The sequence below is a fragment of the Coregonus clupeaformis genome, chromosome 34, assembly GCF_020615455.1.
Source record: "Coregonus clupeaformis isolate EN_2021a chromosome 34, ASM2061545v1, whole genome shotgun sequence".
Classification (NCBI taxonomy): Eukaryota; Metazoa; Chordata; class Actinopteri; order Salmoniformes; family Salmonidae; genus Coregonus; species Coregonus clupeaformis.
Genome location: NC_059225.1, coordinates 11,851,716 through 11,873,014, shown reverse-complemented (window position 1 = coordinate 11,873,014; position 21,299 = coordinate 11,851,716). Strand labels below are relative to the sequence as shown.

Below are 21,299 nucleotides of genomic sequence, written 5' to 3'. Positions count from 1 at the left end.
TGTGTTAGGGTTAGTTACCTGGCTGTGTGTTAGTTAGGGTTGGTTACCTGGCTGTGTGTTAGTTAGGGTTAGTTACCTGGCTGTGTGTTAGTTAGGGTTAGTTACCTGGCTGTGTGTTAGTTAGGGTTAGTTACCTGGCTGTTAGTTAGGGTTAGTTACCTGGCTGTTAGTTAGGGTTAGTTACCTGGCTGTGTGTTAGGGTTAGTTACCTGGCTGTGTGTTAGTTAGGGTTGGTTACCTGGCTGTGTGTTAGTTAGGGTTAGTTACCTGGCTGTGTGTTAGTTAGGGTTAGTTACCTGGCTGTTAGTTAGGGTTAGTTACCTGGCTGTTAGTTAGGGTTGGTTACCTGGCTGTGTGTTAGTTAGGGTTGGTTACCTGGCTGTTAGTTAGGGTTAGTTACCTGGCTGTTAGTTAGGGTTAGTTACCTGGCTGTGTGTTAGGGTTAGTTACCTGGCTGTTAGTTAGGGTTAGTTACCTGGCTGTGTGTTAGGGTTAGTTACCTGGCTGTGTGTTAGTTAGGGTTAGTTACCTGGCTGTTAGTTAGGGTTAGTTACCTGGCTGTGTGTTAGTTAGGGTTAGTTACCTGGCTGTTAGTTAGGGTTAGTTACCTGGCTGTGTGTTAGTTAGGGTAGGGGTAATTACCTGGCTGTTAGTTAGGGTTAGTTAGGGTTAGTTACCTGTGTGTTAGTTAGGGTAGGGGTAATTACCTGGCTGTGTGTTAGTTAGGGTTAGTTAGGGTTAGTTACCTGTGTGTTAGTTAGGGTAGGGGTAATTACCTGGCTGTGTGTTAGTTAGGGTTAGTTAGGGTTGGTTACCTGGCTGTGTGTTAGTTAGGGTAGGGGTAATTACCTGGCTGTGTGTTAGTTAGGGTTGGTTAGGGTTGGTTACCTGGCTGTGTGTTAGTTAAGGTTGGTTAGGGTTGGTTACCTGGCTGTGTGTTAGTTAGGGTTGGTTAGGGTTGGTTACCTGTGTGTTAGTTAAGGTTGGTTAGGGTTGGTTACCTGGCTGTGTGTTAGTTAGGGTTGGTTACCTGTGTGTTAGTTAGGGTTGGTTACCTGTGTGTTAGTTAGGGTTGGTTACCTGTGTGTTAGTTAGGGTAGGGGTAATTACCTGGCTGTGTGTTAGTTAGGGTTGGTTACCTGGCTGTGTGTTAGTTAGGGTTGATTACCTGGCTGTTAGTTCGGGTAGGGGTAATTACCTGGCTGTGTGTTAGTTAGGGTTAGTTAGGGTTGGTTACCTGTGTGTTAGTTAGGGTAGGGGTAATTACCTGGCAGTGAAGCTGATCTGTAGGGGCTGTGTGCCAGAGGAGACAGGATACTCCAGGTGCTTCAGGACCCCACAGTCAGGAATCACTCTGAACACACCTGCCCCTTCCTCCTCCTCACCGGAGTCTGCAGGCAGAGAGAGTTAACATACCATCACCCAATCACAGGCGCATTTTACACCCCTTTTAGTTGGTTTGAATGCAATCTCATGCTTTTGGGATGTGCAATGTTCCCAGTTCATTTCAGCATCAGATGGAACCAGGGTTCTACATGTTTTAAATTCATGGTATCACTGGTGCTCCTATCTTTAAGAAGTTAGGAGCACTCCATGACATTTAGGAGCACCAGACAATTCTTTATTTTATTCATTGAGATATAGCCTGTATTGGACCTTTATTAATTCTACTTTTCCATGTTGTGCCCTAGAAACTAACATGGAACCCTGTAAAGACATTCTCTCAACCGGCTTCATAAGGAATGTTTTTCCAACAGTCTTGAAGGAGTTCCCACATATGCTGAGCACTTGTTGGCTGCTTTTCCTTCACTCATCCCAAACCATCACAATTGGGTTGAGGTCGGGGGATTGTGGAGGCCAGGTCATCTGATGCAGCACTCCATCACTCTCCTTCTTGGTCAAATAGCCCTTACACAGCCTGGAGGTGTGTCGGGTCATTGTCCTGTTGAAAAACAAATGCTAGTCCCACTAAGCCCAAACCAGATGGGATGGCGTATCGCTGCAGAATGATGTGGTAGCCATGCTGGTTAAGTGTGCCGTGAATACTAAATAAATCACAGACAGTGTCACCAACAAAGCACCATCACACCACCACCTCCATGCTTAATGGTGGGAACCACACATGCGGAGATCACCCGTTCACCTACTCTGCATCTCACAAAGACACGGTGGTTGGAACCAGAAATCTCAAATTTGGACTCCAGACCATCAGAAGGAGCAGGCAGACCGCCACCGCAGTGAGACTCCCGTTCTCCATCCTGGGGATCATGTCTGGCTCTCTACCAGGAACCTCCCACTGCCCTGCAAGAAGCTGAGCCCCCGGTTTGTGGGGCTGTTCAAAGTTCTCCGGGGGGTCAACGAGGTGACGTATAGGTTACAGCTTCCCAGTGACTATCGTATCTCACCTTCTTTTCATGTCTCCCTTCTCATGCCGGTGGTTCCTGGTCCCCTGGCTGATGCTGTCCCCCATGACACCCCTCCACCCCCCCTGGACGTCGAGGGAGGTCCCGCCTATGCCGTCAGATCCCTACTGGACTCCCGACGTCGTGGGGGTCGGCTCTAGTACCTGGGGGAGGGGTACGGCCCTGAGGAGCGGTGTTGGGTTCCGGTGGAGGACATTCTGGATCCCAACATCATCTGTGATTTCCATCTTCGCCGACTGGCCCGCTCCTCGTCCTCAGGGCCGTCCCTCTGGCTGGCATCGCTCCTCGTCCTCAGGGCCGTCCCTCTGGCTGGCATCGCTCCTCGTCCTCAGGGCCGTCCATCTGGCTGGCATCGCTCCTCGTCCTCAGGGCCGTCCCTCTGGCTGGCATCGCTCCTCGTCCTCAGGGCCGTCCATCTGGCTGGCATCGCTCCTCGTCCTCAGGGCCGTCCCTCTGGCTGGCATCGCTCCCTCGTCCTCAGGGCCGTCCATCTGGCTGGCATCGCTCCTCGTCCTCAGGGCCGTCCCTCTGGCTGGCATCGCTCCTCGTCCTCAGGGCCGTCCCTCTGGCTGGCATCGCTCCTCGTCCTCAGGGCCGTCCCTCTGGCTGGCATCGCTCCTCGTCCTCAGGGCCGTCCCTCTGGCTGGCCCGCTCCTCGTCCTCAGGGCCGTCCCTCTGGCTGGCATCGCTCCTCGTCCTCAGGGCCGTCCCTCTGGCTGGCATCGCTCCTCGTCCTCAGGGCTGTCCCTCTGGCTGGCATCGCTCCTCGTCCTCAGGGCCGTCCCTCTGGCTGGCATCGCTCCTCGTCCTCAGGGCCGTCCCTCTGGCTGGCATCGCTCCTCGTCCTCAGGGCCGTCCCTCTGGCTGGCATCGCTCCTCGTCCTCAGGGCCGTCCCTCTGGCTGGCATCGTCCTGCGGCTGGAGTAGGGGGGGTGGGGGGTCCTGTCAGGTCTCCTCCCACTCCTCCCCTCCGGTGTTCGACGTCGCCGGTTTACTAACCTCCGGTCCTGGTAACCATCACTACGCTCCTGCCCTTCATCAGGGGGCTGGACTCCATTACCTCCCTCATTACCTCCCCTTTATCTGGCACTCCCTTAGCTTCTTTCCCCAGGCAGTATTGTTTCTGTGTTTTGTGATGTCACGAGAGGCTACACAGCTTTCAGCGGGGTTGCTCAAGTAGTGCAAGGAGACAAGGTTCAAACAAAACAAGGATTTTATTATAGGTCTTGGGAAATTAACGAAAATATAACAAAATTCTGTTCTCTTGTGGCTCTTTAAGGGTTAACAGTTCAGGGATGTCTCTTCCACATCCAAAATCATAATTCTCACTCGCTCAGATAACTTTTCCCCAGCCTTACTGTAGTCCACGTTGCAGCTAGTGGCCAACCCAGCCAAAAGTCCTTCCAAATGTCTCTCACGTATTTCCACAGGTGCATATATCCAAAGGTGAGTATTTCCCAAAGGTAAGTATCTCCAAATCCTTATATTCCTCATGGAAGTGGACGTGCAGCACTCTTGTCCTCCAGAGAGCCCAGGTTGGAGACTGTGTCTCTTCACCCCCCCACACACTCCCTCAGTGTGTCTCTTCCCTTCCCAAACCTTCAGCTCATCAGCTCCTCATTTGTTTCAGCTGCGTGGGAAGATTGGCCATAGAGGGGTGGAGTTCCCGACCATACCAGCAGATGGAGCCATAGCTGTCTGGGTTTGCAGCCACCTCAGGGGGATGTAACGTCCCTCCAGGACACAGCCTCTCGTGACATCACACATCCCCCTCCTCGGGACCGACGTCCTCGTCGGGGTAAAGGCAGCGAAGAAGGCATCACGCCGGGAGAGGGCGTCCGCATTGCCGTGGTGCTTGCCAGCCTGCTCTCTCTTCAACTCCTCCACCTCTAGGACCAGGGACTCAGCCTCCTGTTGTCTCTCCTTGAGTTTCTTACTGAACGCATCAGCCTTGGTTTTAGCAGAGTTTAGCTTCTGTTGAGCAGCTTTCAGTTCCTTCTCTCTCTCTGCCTCCGCATTCTTCATCTTGTTCTCCAACACCTTGTACTTCTCCTCTGCCTTCTTCTGGACCTCCTTACTACTGCGCAGGGTCTCCTCACACTCCTCGATGGTCCTGCGCAGCCTCTCCAGCTCCTCCTGTTGCTTATGGAAGGAGCTCTGTTGGAGTTTAGCCTGGAGGATATCTAACTCTTCTGTCTTCATGTCTAACTGTTGCTTTAACAAACGATACCTCTCAGCGGTCCCCTTCAGACCAGACAGTTCTTTGTCCAGATTCTGTAGCTCCGTCTCTGTGTCGGTCTGGGCACCTGCCATCCCTATCAGAGCCCGGGCGGGAGTGAGTAACTCGGAGGATTGCACCGGAGCCTTCCCAGGATGAGTCTTGCCTCTCCGTTTCCGAGGTACTCGGGTTATCCTCTCCTGAGACTCTCTCCAGAGTGGGTAAAGGCTGGGCAGTCTCGTCCAATTAGGACAGGGACGGGGAGGGAATCAACCACCCCCGCCGTCGTGTGTATGGTTCCCCGTGTGCTGGTCATTGTAAGTTCAGTAATGGGGTATTCTCTGGTGTCCCCATGGACACAGGAAACTGGGAGGACTTTCCCCGGGGGTCAGACACGTGGGGCCCACCAAATCCTTACGCACCAGGGTGGCCCGGCTACCAGAATCCAGTAAGGCCTCCACATCATGGTGATTCACAGTTACCGGGCAGGTGGGGGGTCGATCTGGGCCGCCATCTACGACTCCCAAGAGCGAGGCAAAACGGTGTGTGGGTGCTGAGCTGGAGGACTCCGCAGTGGGCATAGGTTCATCGGCTGGTTTCCCACACTGCCAGGAGATATGTCCCATCTCCCCACACCGGTAACACTGTCGAGTTTCCCCCTCCTGGTGTACTCTTCTTGGACCCGCCTGGTTTCTGGCTCCCCCTGGGCCGGGATAAGTCCTGACGTGGCTGGGTTCGAGACCTTGGGGTCCTTTGGACGGGTTCTTCCCATTTGTGGTGGGGCCGCACTCCTGGGGTCTTTTCGGAAGCATTCAGCATCTCCGCTGTGGCCTGGTACTTTTCCACAGCTTCCACGGTCAGATCAGCCGTGGTCAAGGCCTGTTGACTGATGAACCGTTTTGCCTCATAAGGCAGGGCGCGTAGGGTAACGATCCACCACAACGGCCTCCACCACCGCCGCTGCTGTATTCCTCTGCGGATCCAGCCATTTCCTTGCGATGCGGACAAGTTCATGCATCTGCGCCCGAGGAGGTTGGTCTGGTTGGAAGGTCCAGCCGTGAAAGCGCTGGGCCATACCAAACTTTGTGAGTCCATATCTGCTGAGGATCTCAGACTTCAGGGCATCATAGTCAGTAACCTGGTCAGGGCCCAGGTCCCGGACAGCATTCAGCGATTCCCCGGTTAGAAAGGGGGCTAACAGACCAACCCACTGTTGCTTGGGCCAGGCTTCCCTAGTGGCCGTGGCCTCAAATGCATGCAGGTATGCCTCAATGTCATCGGTAGCTCCCATCTTAGATATAAAGTCACTTGCCTTTATTGGGCGGGTATTTTGGACCACCCTCTGTCTCTGCAACTGCAATTCCTCTGCCTTCAGAAGGTTGGCTTTCTTTTGCTCCTCCAAGAGAGCCACGTTTGCTTGCATCTGGGCTTGCTGGCCAGCAACAAGGGCTTTCAATATGTCCTCCATTTCAGTCGGCGGGGAGCCTCACGGCCAACTTGGAAAACTGGGTGATCAAACCTTCGGTATCCTCCTCTGACATGCACTATTAACGCTTGAGCGTCCCCGTATTCTCCACCATCTGTGATGTCACGAGAGGCTACACAGCTTTCAGCGGGGTTGCTCAAGTAGTGCAAGGAGACAAGGTTCAAACAAAACAAGGATTTTATTATAGGTCTTGGGAAATTAACGAAAATATAACAAAATTCTGTTCTCTTGTGGCTCTTTAAGGGTTAACAGTTCAGGGATGTCTCTTCCACATCCAAAATCATAATTCTCACTCGCTCAGATAACTTTTCCCCAGCCTTACTGTAGTCCACGTTGCAGCTAGTGGCCAACCCAGCCAAAAGTCCTTCCAAATGTCTCTCACGTATTTCCACAGGTGCATATATCCAAAGGTGAGTATTTCCCAAAGGTAAGTATCTCCAAATCCTTATATTCCTCATGGAAGTGGACGTGCAGCACTCTTGTCCTCCAGAGAGCCCAGGTTGGAGACTGTGTCTCTTCACCCCCCCACACACTCCCTCAGTGTGTCTCTTCCCTTCCCAAACCTTCAGCTCATCAGCTCCTCATTTGTTTCAGCTGCGTGGGAAGATTGGCCATAGAGGGGTGGAGTTCCCGACCATACCAGCAGATGGAGCCATAGCTGTCTGGGTTTGCAGCCACCTCAGGGGGATGTAACGTCCCTCCAGGACACAGCCTCTCGTGACATCACAGTTTTAAGACGCTCTTCCTATGTTGTATCGTTCCATGTTCTTTGTTATATTAAACTTACCACCTGCATCTGTTCTCGACTCCCAGCGTCATCGTTACAATGGGCAAATTAAACGAATAGATTAAACCTCTTCAGAATAGCAATTCTGACAAACTCCAAGCATTGATTATGCAAGAATGGGCTGCCATCAGTCAGGATGTGGCCCAGAAGTTCATTGACAGCATGCCAGGGCGGATTGCAGAGGTCTTGAAAAAAAAAGGGTCAACACTGCAAATATTGACTATTTGCATAAACTTAATGTAATTGTCAATAAAAGCCTTTGACACTTATGGAATGCTTGTAATTATACTTCAGTATACCATAGTAACATCTGACAGAAATATCTCATAACACTGAAGCAGTGTTCAGCTGCGCACTGATGTCGTGTGACGTAGGTTACTTGAATTCATTGGCAACCTCTGCTTTTTCATACCCCATCTCCCCCCTGATGTTCAGTCCAATACTGTTAGTTTGATCTCCCCCCTGATGTTCAGAACAATACTGTTTAGTTTGATCTCCCCCCTGATGTTCAGTCCAATACTGTTAGTTTGATCTCCCCCCTGATGTTCATTCCAATAATGTTTAGTTTGATCTCCCCCCTGATGTTCAGACCAATAATGTTTAGTTTGATCTCCCCCCTGATGTTCAGTCCAATACTGTTTAGTTTGATCTCCCCCCTGATGTTCAGTCCAATACTGTTAGTTTGATCTCCCCCCTGATGTTCAGAACAATACTGTTAGTTTGATCTCCCCCCTGATGTTCATTCCAATAATGTTTAGTTTGATCTCCCCCCTGATGTTCAGACCAATAATGTTTAGTTTGATCTCCCCCCTGATGTTCAGACCAATAATGTTTAGTTTGATCTCCCCCCTGATGTTCAGACCAATACTGTTTAGTTTGATCTCCCCCCTGATGTTCAGTCCAATACTGTTTAGTTTGATCTCCCCCCTGATGTTCAGTCCAATACTGTTTAGTTTGATCTCCCCCCTGATGTTCAGTCCAATACTGTTAGTTTGATCTCCCCCCTGATGTTCATTCCAATAATGTTTAGTTTGATCTCCCCCTGATGTTCAGACCAATAATGTTTAGTTTGATCTCCCCCTGATGTTCAGACCAATAATGTTTAGTTTGATCTCCCCCCTGATGTTCAGACCAATACTGTTTAGTTTGATCTCCCCCCTGATGTTCAGACCAATACTGTTTAGTTTAATCTCCCCCCTGATGTTCAGACCAATACTGTTTAGTTTGATCTCCTCCCTGATGTTCAGTCCAATACTGTTTAGTTTAATCTCCCCCCTGATGTTCAGACCAATACTGTTTAGTTTGATCTCCCCCCTGATGTTCAGTCCAATACTGTTTAGTTTGATCTCCCCCCTGATGTTCAGACCAATACTGTTTAGTTTAATCTCCCCCCTGATGTTCAGTCCAATACTGTTTAGTTTGATCTCCCCCCTGATGTTCAGACCAATACTGTTTAGTTTGATCTCCTCCCTGATGTTCAGACCAATACTGTTTAGTTTTATCTCCCCCCTGATGTTCAGACCAATAATGTTTAGTTTGATCTCCCCCCTGATGTTCAGACCAATACTGTTTAGTTTGATCTCCCCCCTGATGTTCAGACCAATAATGTTTAGTTTGATCTCCCCCCTGATGTTCAGACCAATACTGTTTAGTTTGATCTCCTCCCTGATGTTCAGTCCAATACTGTTTAGTTGGATCTCCCCCTGATGTTCAGACCAATACTGTTTAGTTTGATCTCCCCCCTGATGTTCAGTCCAATAATGTTTAGTTTGATATCCCCCCTGATGTTCAGTCCAATACTGTTTAGTTTGATCTCCCCCCTGATGTTCAGTCCAATAATGTTTAGTTTGATCTCCTCCCTGATGTTCATTCCAATATTGTTTAGTTTGATCTCCCCCCTGATGTTCAGACCAATAATGTTTAGTTTGATCTCCCCCCTGATGTTCAGACCAATAATGTTTAGTTTGATCTCCCCCCTGATGTTCAGACCAATAATGTTTAGTTTGATATATCCCCTGATGTTCAGTCCAATACTCTTTAGTTTGATCTCCCCCCTGATGTTCAGACCAATACTGTTTAGTTTGATCTCCCCCCTGATGTTCAGTCCAATACTGTTTAGTTTGATCTCCCCCCTGATGTTCAGTCCAATACTGTTTAGTTTGATCTCCCCCCTGATGTTCAGACCAATACTGTTTAGTTTGATCTCCCCCCTGATGTTCAGTCCAATACTCTTTAGTTTGATCTCCCCCCTGATGTTCAGACCAATACTGTTTAGTTTGATCTCCCCCCTGATGTTCAGACCAATAATGTTTAGTTTAATCTCCCCCCTGATGTTCAGACCAATACTGTTTAGTTTGATATCCCCCCTGATGTTCAGTCCAATACTGTTTAGTTTGATCTCCCCCCTGATGTTCAGTCCAATAATGTTTAGTTTGATCTCCCCCCTGATGTTCAGTCCAATAATGTTTAGTTTGATCTCCCCCCTGCTGTTCAGTCCAATACTGTTTAGTTTGATCAGTAGTAACTACAGGACCATGGTTACCTATGAGTACTCTAGTAACTACAGGACCATGGTTACCTATGAGTACTCTAGTAACTACAGGACCATGGTTACCTATGAGTACTCTAGTAACTACAGGACCATGGTTACCTATGAGTACTCTAGTAACTACAGGACCATGGTTACCTATGAGTACTCTAGTAACTACAGGACCATGGTTACCTATGAGTACTCTAGTAACTACAGGACCATGGTTACCTATGAGTACTCTAGTAACTACAGGACCATGGTTACCTATGAGTACTCTAGTAACTACAGGACCATGGTTACCTATGAGTACTCTAGTAACTACAGGACCATGGTTACCTATGAGTACTCTAGTAACTACAGGACCATGGTTACCTATGAGTACTCTAGTAACTACAGGACCATGGTTACCTATGAGTACTCTAGTAACTACAGGACCATGGTTACCTATGAGTACTCTAGTAACTACAGGACCATGGTTACCTATGAGTACTCTAGTAACTACAGGACCATGGTTACCTATGAGTACTCTAGTAACTACAGGACCATGGTTACCTATGAGTACTCTAGTAACTACAGGACCATGGTTACCTATGAGTACTCTAGTAACTACAGGACCATGGTTACCTATGAGTACTCTAGTAACTACAGGACCATGGTTACCTATGAGTACTCTAGTAACTACAGGACCATGGTTACCCATGAGTACTCTAGTAACTACAGGACCATGGTTACCTATGAGTACTCTAGTAACTACAGGACCATGGTTACCTATGAGTACTCTAGTAACTACAGGACCATGGTTACCTATGAGTACTCTAGTAACTACAGGACCATGGTTACCTATGAGTACTCTAGTAACTACAGGACCATGGTTACCTATGAGTACTCTAGTAACTACAGGACCATGGTTACCTATGAGTACTCTAGTAACTACAGGACCATGGTTACCTATGAGTACTCTAGTAACTACAGGACCATGGTTACCTATGAGTACTCTAGTAACTACAGGACCATGGTTACCTATGAGTACTCTAGTAACTACAGGACCATGGTTACCTATGAGTACTCTAGTAACTACAGGACCATGGTTACCTATGAGTACTCTAGTAACTACAGGACCATGGTTTACCTATGAGTACTCTAGTAACTACAGGACCATGGTTACCTATGAGTACTCTAGTAACTACAGGACCATGGTTACCTATGAGTACTCTAGTAACTACAGGACCATGGTTACCTATGAGTACTCTAGTAACTACAGGACCATGGTTACCTATGAGTACTCTAGTAACTACAGGACCATGGTTACCTATGAGTACTCTAGTAACTACAGGACCATGGTTACCTATGAGTACTCTAGTAACTACAGGACCATGGTTACCTATGAGTACTCTAGTAACTACAGGACCATGGTTACCTATGAGTACTCTAGTAACTACAGGACCATGGTTACCTATGAGTACTCTAGTAACTACAGGACCATGGTTACCTATGAGTACTCTAGTAACTACAGGACCATGGTTACCTATGAGTACTCTAGTAACTACAGGACCATGGTTACCTATGAGTACTCTAGTAACTACAGGACCATGGTTACCTATGAGTACTCTAGTAACTACAGGACCATGGTTACCTATGAGTACTCTAGTAACTACAGGACCATGGTTACCATGAGTACTCTAGTAACTACAGGACCATGGTTACCTATGAGTACTCTAGTAACTACAGGACCATGGTTACCTATGAGTACTCTAGTAACTACAGGACCATGGTTACCTATGAGTACTCTAGTAACTACAGGACCATGGTTACCTATGAGTACTCTAGTAACTACAGGACCATGGTTACCTATGAGTACTCTAGTAACTCACAGGACCATGGTTACCTATGAGTACTCTAGTAACTACAGGACCATGGTTACCTATGAGTACTCTAGTAACTACAGGACCATGGTTACCTATGAGTACTCTAGTAACTACAGGACCATGGTTACCTATGAGTACTCTAGTAACTACAGGACCATGGTTACCTATGAGTACTCTCCAGTAGCTAGAGGAGCCGCCCCGGTTGGAAAGGTGGACCTCCCTGACCCGGGTCTGTCCCACGTAGCAGGTACCGAAGTCCAGACTGTCACAGGACAGACTCACAGTGGGCAGGGACAGGTGGGCACAGAGTGGCACAGTCTGCGGACAGGAGAGGTTTAAAGACAGGACAGAACAGGGCAGGAGAGGTTTAAAGACAGGACAGAACAGGGCAGGAGAGGTTTAAAGACAGGACAGAACAGGGCAGGATAGGTTTAAAAGACAGGACAGAACAGGGCAGGAGAGGGTTAAAGACAGGACAGAACAGGGCAGGAGAGGTTTAAAGACAGGACAGAACAGGGCAGGAGAGGTTTAAAGACAGGACAGAACAGGGCAGGAGAGGTTTAAAGACAGGACAGAACAGGGCAGGAGAGGTTTAAAGACAGGACAGAACAGGGCAGGATAGGTTTAAAGACAGGACAGAACAGGGCAGGAGAGGTTTAAAGACAGGACAGGAGAGGTTTAAAGACAGGACAGAACAGGGCAGGAGAGGTTTAAAGACAGGACAGGGCAGGAGAAGTTTAAAGACAGGACAGAACAGGACAGGTTTAAAGACAGGACAGAACAGGGCAGGAGAGGTTTAAAGACAGGACAGGGCAGGAGAAGTTTAAAGACAGGACAGAACAGGACAGAAGAGGTTTAAAGACAGGACAGAACAGGGCAGGAGAGGTTTAAAGACAGGACAGAACAGGACAGGAGAGGTTTAAAGACAGGACAGAACAGGGCAGGAGAGGTTTAAAGACAGGACAGAACAGGGCAGGAGAGGTTTAAAGACAGGACAGAACAGGGCAGGAGAGGTTTAAAGACAGGACAGAACAGGGCAGGAGAGGTTTAAAGACAGGACAGAACAGGGCAGGAGAGGTTTAAAGACAGGACAGAACAGGGTCAGGAGAGGTTTAAAGACAGGACAGAACAGGGCAGGAGAGGTTTAAAGACAGGACAGAACAGGGCAGGAGAGGTTTAAAGACAGGACAGAACAGGGCAGGAGAGGTTTAAAGACAGGACAGAACAGGGCAGGAGAGGTTTAAAGACAGGACAGAACAGGGCAGGAGAGGTTTAAAGACAGGACAGAACAGGGCAGGAGAGGTTTAAAGACAGGACAGAACAGGGCAGGAGAGGTTTAAAGACAGGACAGAACAGGGCAGGATAGGTTTAAAGACAGGACAGAACAGGGCAGGAGAGGTTTAAAGACAGGACAGGAGAGGTTTAAAGACAGGACAGAACAGGGCAGGAGAGGTTTAAAGACAGGACAGGGCAGGAGAAGTTTAAAGACAGGACAGAACAGGACAGGTTTAAAGACAGGACAGAACAGGGCAGGAGAGGTTTAAAGACAGGACAGGGCAGGAGAAGTTTAAAGACAGGACAGAACAGGACAGAAGAGGTTTAAAGACAGGACAGAACAGGGCAGGAGAGGTTTAAAGACAGGACAGAACAGGACAGGAGAGGTTTAAAGACAGGACAGAACAGGGCAGGAGAGGTTTAAAGACAGGACAGAACAGGGCAGGAGAGGTTTAAAGACAGGACAGAACAGGGCAGGAGAGGTTTAAAGACAGGACAGAACAGGGCAGGAGAGGTTTAAAGACAGGACAGAACAGGGCAGGAGAGGTTTAAAGACAGGACAGAACAGGGCAGGAGAGGTTTAAAGACAGGACAGAACAGGGCAGGAGAGGTTTAAAGACAGGACAGAACAGGGCAGGATAGGTTTAAAGACAGGACAGAACAGGGCAGGAGAGGTTTAAAGACAGGACAGAACAGGGCAGGAGAGGTTTAAAGACAGGACAGAACAGGGCAGGAGAGGTTTAAAGACAGGACAGAACAGGGCAGGAGAGGTTTAAAGACAGGACAGAACAGGGCAGGAGAGGTTTAAAGACAGGACAGAACAGGGCAGGATAGGTTTAAAGACAGGACAGAACAGGGCAGGAGAGGTTTAAAGACAGGACAGGAGAGGTTTAAAGACAGGACAGAACAGGGCAGGAGAGGTTTAAAGACAGGACAGGGCAGGAGAAGTTTAAAGACAGGACAGAACAGGACAGGTTTAAAGACAGGACAGAACAGGGCAGGAGAGGTTTAAAGACAGGACAGGGCAGGAGAAGTTTAAAGACAGGACAGAACAGGACAGAAGAGGTTTAAAGACAGGACAGAACAGGGCAGGAGAGGTTTAAAGACAGGACAGAACAGGACAGGAGAGGTTTAAAGACAGGACAGAACAGGGCAGGAGAGGTTTAAAGACAGGACAGAACAGGGCAGGAGAGGTTTAAAGACAGGACAGAACAGGGCAGGAGAGGTTTAAAGACAGGACAGAACAGGGCAGGAGAGGTTTAAAGACAGGACAGAACAGGGCAGGAGAGGTTTAAAGACAGGACAGAACAGGGCAGGAGAGGTTTAAAGACAGGACAGAACAGGTCAGGAGAGGTTTAAAGACAGGACAGAACAGGGCAGGAGAGGTTTAAAGACAGGACAGAACAGGGCAGGAGAGGTTTAAAGACAGGACAGAACAGGGCAGGAGAGGTTTAAAGACAGGACAGAACAGGGCAGGAGAGGTTTAAAGACAGGACAGAACAGGGCAGGAGAGGTTTAAAGACAGGACAGAACAGGGCAGGAGAGGTTTAAAGACAGGACAGAACAGGGCAGGAGAGGTTTAAAGACAGGACAGAACAGGGCAGGATAGGTTTAAAGACAGGACAGAACAGGGCAGGAGAGGTTTAAAGACAGGACAGGAGAGGTTTAAAGACAGGACAGAACAGGGCAGGAGAGGTTTAAAGACAGGACAGGGCAGGAGAAGTTTAAAGACAGGACAGAACAGGACAGGTTTAAAGACAGGACAGAACAGGGCAGGAGAGGTTTAAAGACAGGACAGGGCAGGAGAAGTTTAAAGACAGGACAGAACAGGACAGAAGAGGTTTAAAGACAGGACAGAACAGGGCAGGAGAGGTTTAAAGACAGGACAGAACAGGACAGGAGAGGTTTAAAGACAGGACAGAACAGGGCAGGAGAGGTTTAAAGACAGGACAGAACAGGGCAGGAGAGGTTTAAAGACAGGACAGAACAGGGCAGGAGAGGTTTAAAGACAGGACAGAACAGGGCAGGAGAGGTTTAAAGACAGGACAGAACAGGGCAGGAGAGGTTTAAAGACAGGACAGAACAGGGCAGGAGAGGTTTAAAGACAGGACAGAACAGGTCAGGAGAGGTTTAAAGACAGGACAGAACAGGGCAGGAGAGGTTTAAAGACAGGACAGAACAGGGCAGGAGAGGTTTAAAGACAGGACAGAACAGGGCAGGAGAGGTTTAAAGACAGGACAGAACAGGGCAGGAGAGGTTTAAAGACAGGACAGAACAGGGCAGGAGAGGTTTAAAGACAGGACAGAACAGGGCAGGAGTACAGACAGTTAGCACACCATGTACTCTGAAGCCCAGCATGTATGGATGACCACTGTTCAGCCAGAATGACTGTAATATCCCTTACTATCACTATGAATGATCTGTTACCTGCAGACTGTTGTTGCTGTACTGCACTGACAGGGTCTGCCGGAATCTCAGCTTCCTCTCTCCACTCTCATTGGTAACCAGAGACACGCTGGGCGGGACTTCCTCTGGAGGCTGCCTCAGATAAGCCAGCATGGATAGGGAGCTGTGGAACGCCACCTTCACCTGCCAATCACAGGAGGAAAGGAAATAGGAAGTCCCATTGATGGATCCATAGATGTACACTACCGGTCAAAAGTTTTAGAACACCTACTCATTCAAGGGTTTTTCTTTCTTTATATTTTGATTTGTTTAACACTTTTTTGGTTACTACATGATTCCATATGTGTTATTTCATAGTTTTGATGTCTTCACTATTATTCTACAATGTAGAAAATAGTAAAAATAAAGAAAAACCCTTGAATTAGTAGGTGTGTCCAAACTTTTGACCGGTAGTGTAGTTTATACTGATATAGTTTACACTGATATAGTTTACACTTATATAGTTTATACTGATATAGTTTATACTGATATAGTTTACACTGATATAGTTTACACTGATATAGTTTACACTGATATAGTTTACACTGATATAGTTTACACTGATATAGTTTATACTGATATAGTTTATACTGATATAGTTTACACTGATATAGTTTACACTGATATAGTTTACACTGATATAGTTTATACTGATATAGTTTACACTGATATAGTTTACACTGATATAGTTTACACTGATATAGTTTACACTGATATAGTTTACACTGATATAGTTTACACTGATATAGTTTACACTGATATAGTTTACACTGATATAGTTTACACTGATATAGTTTACACTGATATAGTTTACACTGATATAGTTTACACTGATATAGTTTACACTGATATAGTTTATACTGATATAGTTTACACTGATATAGTTTACACTGATATAGTTTACACTTATATAGTTTATACTGATATAGTTTATACTGATATAGTTTACACTGATATAGTTTACACTGATATAGTTTACACTGATATAGTTTACACTGATATAGTTTACACTGATATAGTTTATACTGATATAGTTTATACTGATATAGTTTATACTGATATAGTTTACAGCAGCTATTATTAGGTATCTATCTACTGATGTGTTCTGGTGTATTGTTAGGTATCTATCTACTGATGTGTTCTGGTGTATTGTTAGGTATCTATCTACTGATGTGTTTTGGTGTATTGTTAGGTATCTATCTACTGATGTGTTCTGGTGTATTGTTAGGTATCTATCTACTGATGTGTTCTGGTGTATTGTTAGGTATCTATCTACTGATGTGTTCTGGTGTATTGTTAGGTATCTATCTACTGATGTGTTCTGGTGTATTGTTAGGTATATATCTACTGATGTGTTCTGATGTATTGTTAGGTATCTATCTACTGATGTGTTCTGGTGTATTGTTAGGTATCTATCTACTGATGTGTTCTGGTGTATTGTTAGGTATCTATCTACTGATGTGTTCTGGTGTATTGTTAGGTATCTATCTACTGATGTGTTCTGGTGTATTGTTAGGTATCTATCTACTGATGTGTTCTGGTGTATTGTTAGGTATCTATCTACTGATGTGTTCTGGTGTATTGTTAGGTATCTATCTACTGATGTGTTCTGGTGTATTGTTAGGTATCTATCTACTGATGTGTTCTGGTGTATTGTTAGGTATCTATCTACTGATGTGTTCTGGTGTATTGTTAGGTATCTATCTACTGATGTGTTCTGATGTATTGTTAGGTATCTATCTAAAAATGTGTTCTGGTGTATTGTTAGGTATCTACTGATGTGTTCTGGTGTATTGTTAGGTATCTACTGATGTGTTCTGGTCTATTGTTAGGTATCTATCTACTGATGTGTTCTGGTGTATTGTTAGGTATCTATCTACTGATGTGTTCTGGTGTATTGTTAGGTATCTATCTACTGATGTGTTCTGGTGTATTGTTAGGTATCTATCTACTGATGTGTTCTGGTGTATTGTTAGGTATCTATATACTGATGTGTTTTGGTGTATTGTTAGGTATCTATCTACTGATGTGTTCTGGTGTATTGTTAGGTATCTATCTACTGATGTGTTCTGGTGTATTGTTAGGTATCTATCTACTGATGTGTTCTGGTGTATTGTTAGGTATCTATCTACTGATGTGTTCTGGTGTATTGTTAGGTATCTATATACTGATGTGTTCTGGTGTATTGTTAGGTATCTACTGATGTGTTCTGGTGTATTGTTAGGTATCTATCTACTGATGTGTTCTGGTGTATTGTTAGGTATCTATCTACTGATGTGTTCTGGTGTATTGTTAGGTATCTACTGATGTGTTCTGATGTATTGCTAGGTATCTATCTACTGATGTGTTCTGGTGTATTGTTAGGTATCTATCTACTGATGTGTTCTGGTGTATTGTTAGGTATCTACTGATGTGTTCTGGTGTATTGTTAGGTATCTATGTTCCTACCTGCTTGTTGTGTCGTGGCTGCAGCACCAATAGCTGGTTCTCCCCAGGTGGGAGGCTGTGGGAGGCGCAGTCGGCTGTCCCGGCACAGCCTCCAGGCTGCAGTATGGAAAAGGGAGGCTGGGTGCTCAGCCTGAAACTCAGAGGCATCTCTGTACTGTTCTTCAACTGGAACGTCCGTGTGATGGAACACTTCCTCTGGACCATCTGAGAAAAAACAATATGGTAGAGAAGTTACCCAATGACAAAATATGAGCATGTAAATGGAAGAAATAAAACATTGTAGACTAAAAAATGTCAAGTGATTTGAAAAAAAAAACATTTACTGTTGAAAAGTAACATCAAGTATAAATAAAGTAAAGTATTAAAAAACACTATTTTACTCCAAACTGATTTTTTTACCCTTTAGTGTGTGTCCTTTACTGTATTTATACTTGGGATACTCTTTTCAACTGTAAAAGTTCAAAAACCGTTGGAGGACATCTTTAAATCTGTAGGTGGTTTGGCAGGTGTCTCAGACCCACCTCATTGTGTGGATCTCCCTGTATTAAATCACTAGCCACAGCACAGAACTCCAGACACTCCTCTTCCTCCTCCATCTGAACTGACAGGCTGAAGAGATGAACACAGACAGTAAGTCACTGACAGGCTACAGAGATGAACACAGACAGTAAGTCACTGACAGGCTAAAGAGATGAACACAGACAGTAAGTCAGACAGGCTAAAGAGATGAACACAGACAGTAAGTCACTGACAGGCTAAAGAGATGAACACAGACAGTAAGTCACTGACAGGCTACAGAGATGAACACAGACAGTAAGTCACTGACAGGCTACAGAGATGAACACAGACAGTAAGTCACTGACAGGCTACAGAGATGAACACAGACAGTAAGTCACTGACAGGCTAAAGAGATGAACACAGACAGTAAGTCACTGACAGGCTACAGAGATGAACACAGACAGTAAGTCACTGACAGGCTGAAGAGATGAACACAGACAGTAAGTCACTGACAGGCTAAAGAGATGAACACAGACAGTAAGTCACTGACAGGCTACAGAGATGAACACAGACAGTAAGTCACTGACAGGCTACAGAGATGAACACAGGCAGTAAGTCACTGACAGGCTACAGAGATGAACACAGACAGTAAGTCACTGACAGGCTACAGAGATGAACACAGACAGTAAGTCACTGACAGGCTGAAGAGATGAACACAGACAGTAAGTCACTGACAGGCTACAGAGATGAACACAGACAGTAAGTCACTGACAGGCTGAAGAGATGAACACAGACAGTAAGTCACTGACAGGCTAAAGAGATTAACACAGACAGTAAGTCACTGACAGGCTACAGAGATGAACACAGACAGTAAGTCACTGACAGGCTAAAGAGATGAACACAGACAGTAAGTCACTGACAGGCTGAAGAGATGAACACAGACAGTAAGTCACTGACAGGCTAAAGAGATGAACACAGACAGTAAGTCACTGACAGGCTACAGAGATGAACACAGACAGTAAGTCACTGACAGGCTACAGAGATGAACACAGACAGTAAGTCACTGACAGGCTACAGAGATGAACACAGACAGTAAGTCACTGACAGGCTACAGAGATGAACACAGACAGTAAGTCACTGACAGGCTACAGAGATGAACACAGACAGTAAGTCACTGACAGGCTACAGAGATGAACACAGACAGTAAGTCACTGACAGGCTACAGAGATGAACACAGACAGTAAGTCACTGACAGGCTAAAGAGATGAACACAGACAGTAAGTCACTGACAGGCTACAGAGATGAACACAGACAGTAAGTCACTGACAGGCTGAAGAGATGAACACAGACACTAAGTCACTGACAGGCTACAGAGATGAACACAGACAGTAAGTCACTGACAGGCTACAGAGATGAACACAGACAGTAAGTCACTGACAGGCTAAAGAGATGAACACAGACAGTAAGTCACTGACAGGCTACAGAGATGAACACAGACAGTAAGTCACTGACAGGCTACAGAGATGAACACAGACAGTAAGTCACTGACAGGCTAAAGAGATGAACACAGACAGTAAGTCCCTGACAGGCTAAAGAGATTAACACAGTCAGTAAGTCACTGACAGGCTAAAGAGATGAACACAGACAGTAAGTCACTGAAAGGCTACAGAGATGAACACAGACAGTAAGTCACTGACAGGCTAAAGAGATGAACACAGACAGTAAGTCACTGACAGGCTAAAGAGATTAACACAGACAGTAAGTCACTGACAGGCTACAGAGATGAACACAGACAGTAAGTCACTGACAGGCTACAGAGATGAACACAGACAGTAAGTCACTGACAGGCTAAAGAGATGAACACAGACAGTAAGTCACTGACAGGCTACAGAGATGAACACAGACAGACCACCTGCTCTACAATTTCATACATTCAGTTGATTTACTGTCCCTACTACACATTGGGGCAGTGTTCCCGGACGCCAATTAGGCCAAGTCCTGCACTAAAAGGCAAGTTCAATGGACGTTTTAGTCTGGGAAACCACCCAATTAAGCATGTCTATGGTCAATAGTGGTTTCTTACACAGCAGATCTGACGGAGGCCTGGAGGTCCAGTCTGAGAGGCTCCAGATCCCGACCCTGAGCCCTTTGAACCTTCCCTGGGATACAGGAGGACACCTGCAGGGACACACCTGTGAGCACCAAACATCACATGATCACAGAATCATGGCACATCAAATTTGGAACCGTAATACCTTGGAGTCAAGGCTCATGAAGCCCAGAGCGAAGGACACACAGGCAGCCTTAGAGGTCAGTCCTGACAGGGTCAGGGGAGTGAAGGAGATGTGGATGGTGCTGCTGCCCCCTGCTGGGACATCCTGGAATAACAACAAGGTTAAAATACTGGTCAACATACCTGCTTTCCCTTCTACTGTATCCAACACAGTTAATGTGATGGTCTCTTAAAGATGGACATGCTATCTGCTGTAGAGTGATGCAGTATGGGTAGTCTGTTGTAGAGTGATGCAGTATGGGTAGTCTGTTGAAGAGTGATGCAGTATGGGTACTCTGCTGTAGAGTGATGCAGTATGGGTAGTCTGTTGTAGAGTGATGCAGTATGGGTAGTCTGTTGTAGAGTGATGCAGTATGGGTAGTCTGTTGTAGAGTGATGCAGTATGGGTAGTCTGCTGTACATATTATCTGTTGTAGAGTGATGCAGTATGGGTAGTCTGTTGTAGAGTGATGCAGTATGGGTAGTCTGTTGTAGAGTGATGCAGTATGGGTAGTCTGCTGTACATATTATCTGTTGTAGAGTGATGCAGTATGGGAAGTCTGTTGAAGAGTGATGTAGTATGGGTAGTCTGTTGTAGAGTGATGCAGTATGGGTAGTCTGCTGTACATACTATCTGTTGTAGAGTGATGCAGTATGGGTAGTCTGTTGAAGAGTGATGCAGTATGGGTAGTCTGCTGTAGTGTGATGCAGTATGGGTAGTCTGCTGTAGAGTGATGTAGTATGGGTAGTCTGCTGTAGAGTGATGCAGTATGGGTAGTCTATTGTAGAGTGATGCAGAATGCGTAGTCTGCTGTAGAGTGATGCAGTATGGGTCGTCTACTGTAGAGTGATGCAGTATGGGTGGTCTACTGTGGAGTGATGCAGTATGGGTAGTCTACTGTGGACTGATGCAGTATTGGTAGTCTGTTGTAGAGTGATGCAGTATGGGTCGTCTACTGTAGAGTGATGCAGTATGGGTGGTCTACTGTGGAGTGATGCAGTATGGGTAGTCTACTGTGGAGTGATGCAGTATGGGTAGTCTACTGTGGAGT

The 21,299-nt window shown here is 46.3% G+C and overlaps 1 protein-coding gene across 2 annotated transcripts in view; it reads right to left on the bottom strand.

The window, feature by feature from the left end:
* dlec1 (DLEC1 cilia and flagella associated protein) overlaps positions 1 to 21,299 on the bottom strand; it is a 164,291-nt gene that overhangs the window by 1,810 nt on the left and 141,182 nt on the right. For both annotated transcript variants that reach the window (XM_045210427.1, XM_045210428.1), the window contains exons 31-37: positions 20,231 to 20,353; positions 20,059 to 20,153; positions 17,999 to 18,086; positions 17,478 to 17,681; positions 15,012 to 15,173; positions 11,474 to 11,627; positions 1,268 to 1,391 (exon numbers count right to left, since the gene is read on the bottom strand). In XM_045210427.1, coding sequence (XP_045066362.1) covers positions 1,268 to 1,391; positions 11,474 to 11,627; positions 15,012 to 15,173; positions 17,478 to 17,681; positions 17,999 to 18,086; positions 20,059 to 20,153; positions 20,231 to 20,353 — 950 coding nt within the window. The remainder of the gene's footprint in view (positions 1 to 1,267; positions 1,392 to 11,473; positions 11,628 to 15,011; positions 15,174 to 17,477; positions 17,682 to 17,998; positions 18,087 to 20,058; positions 20,154 to 20,230; positions 20,354 to 21,299) is intronic.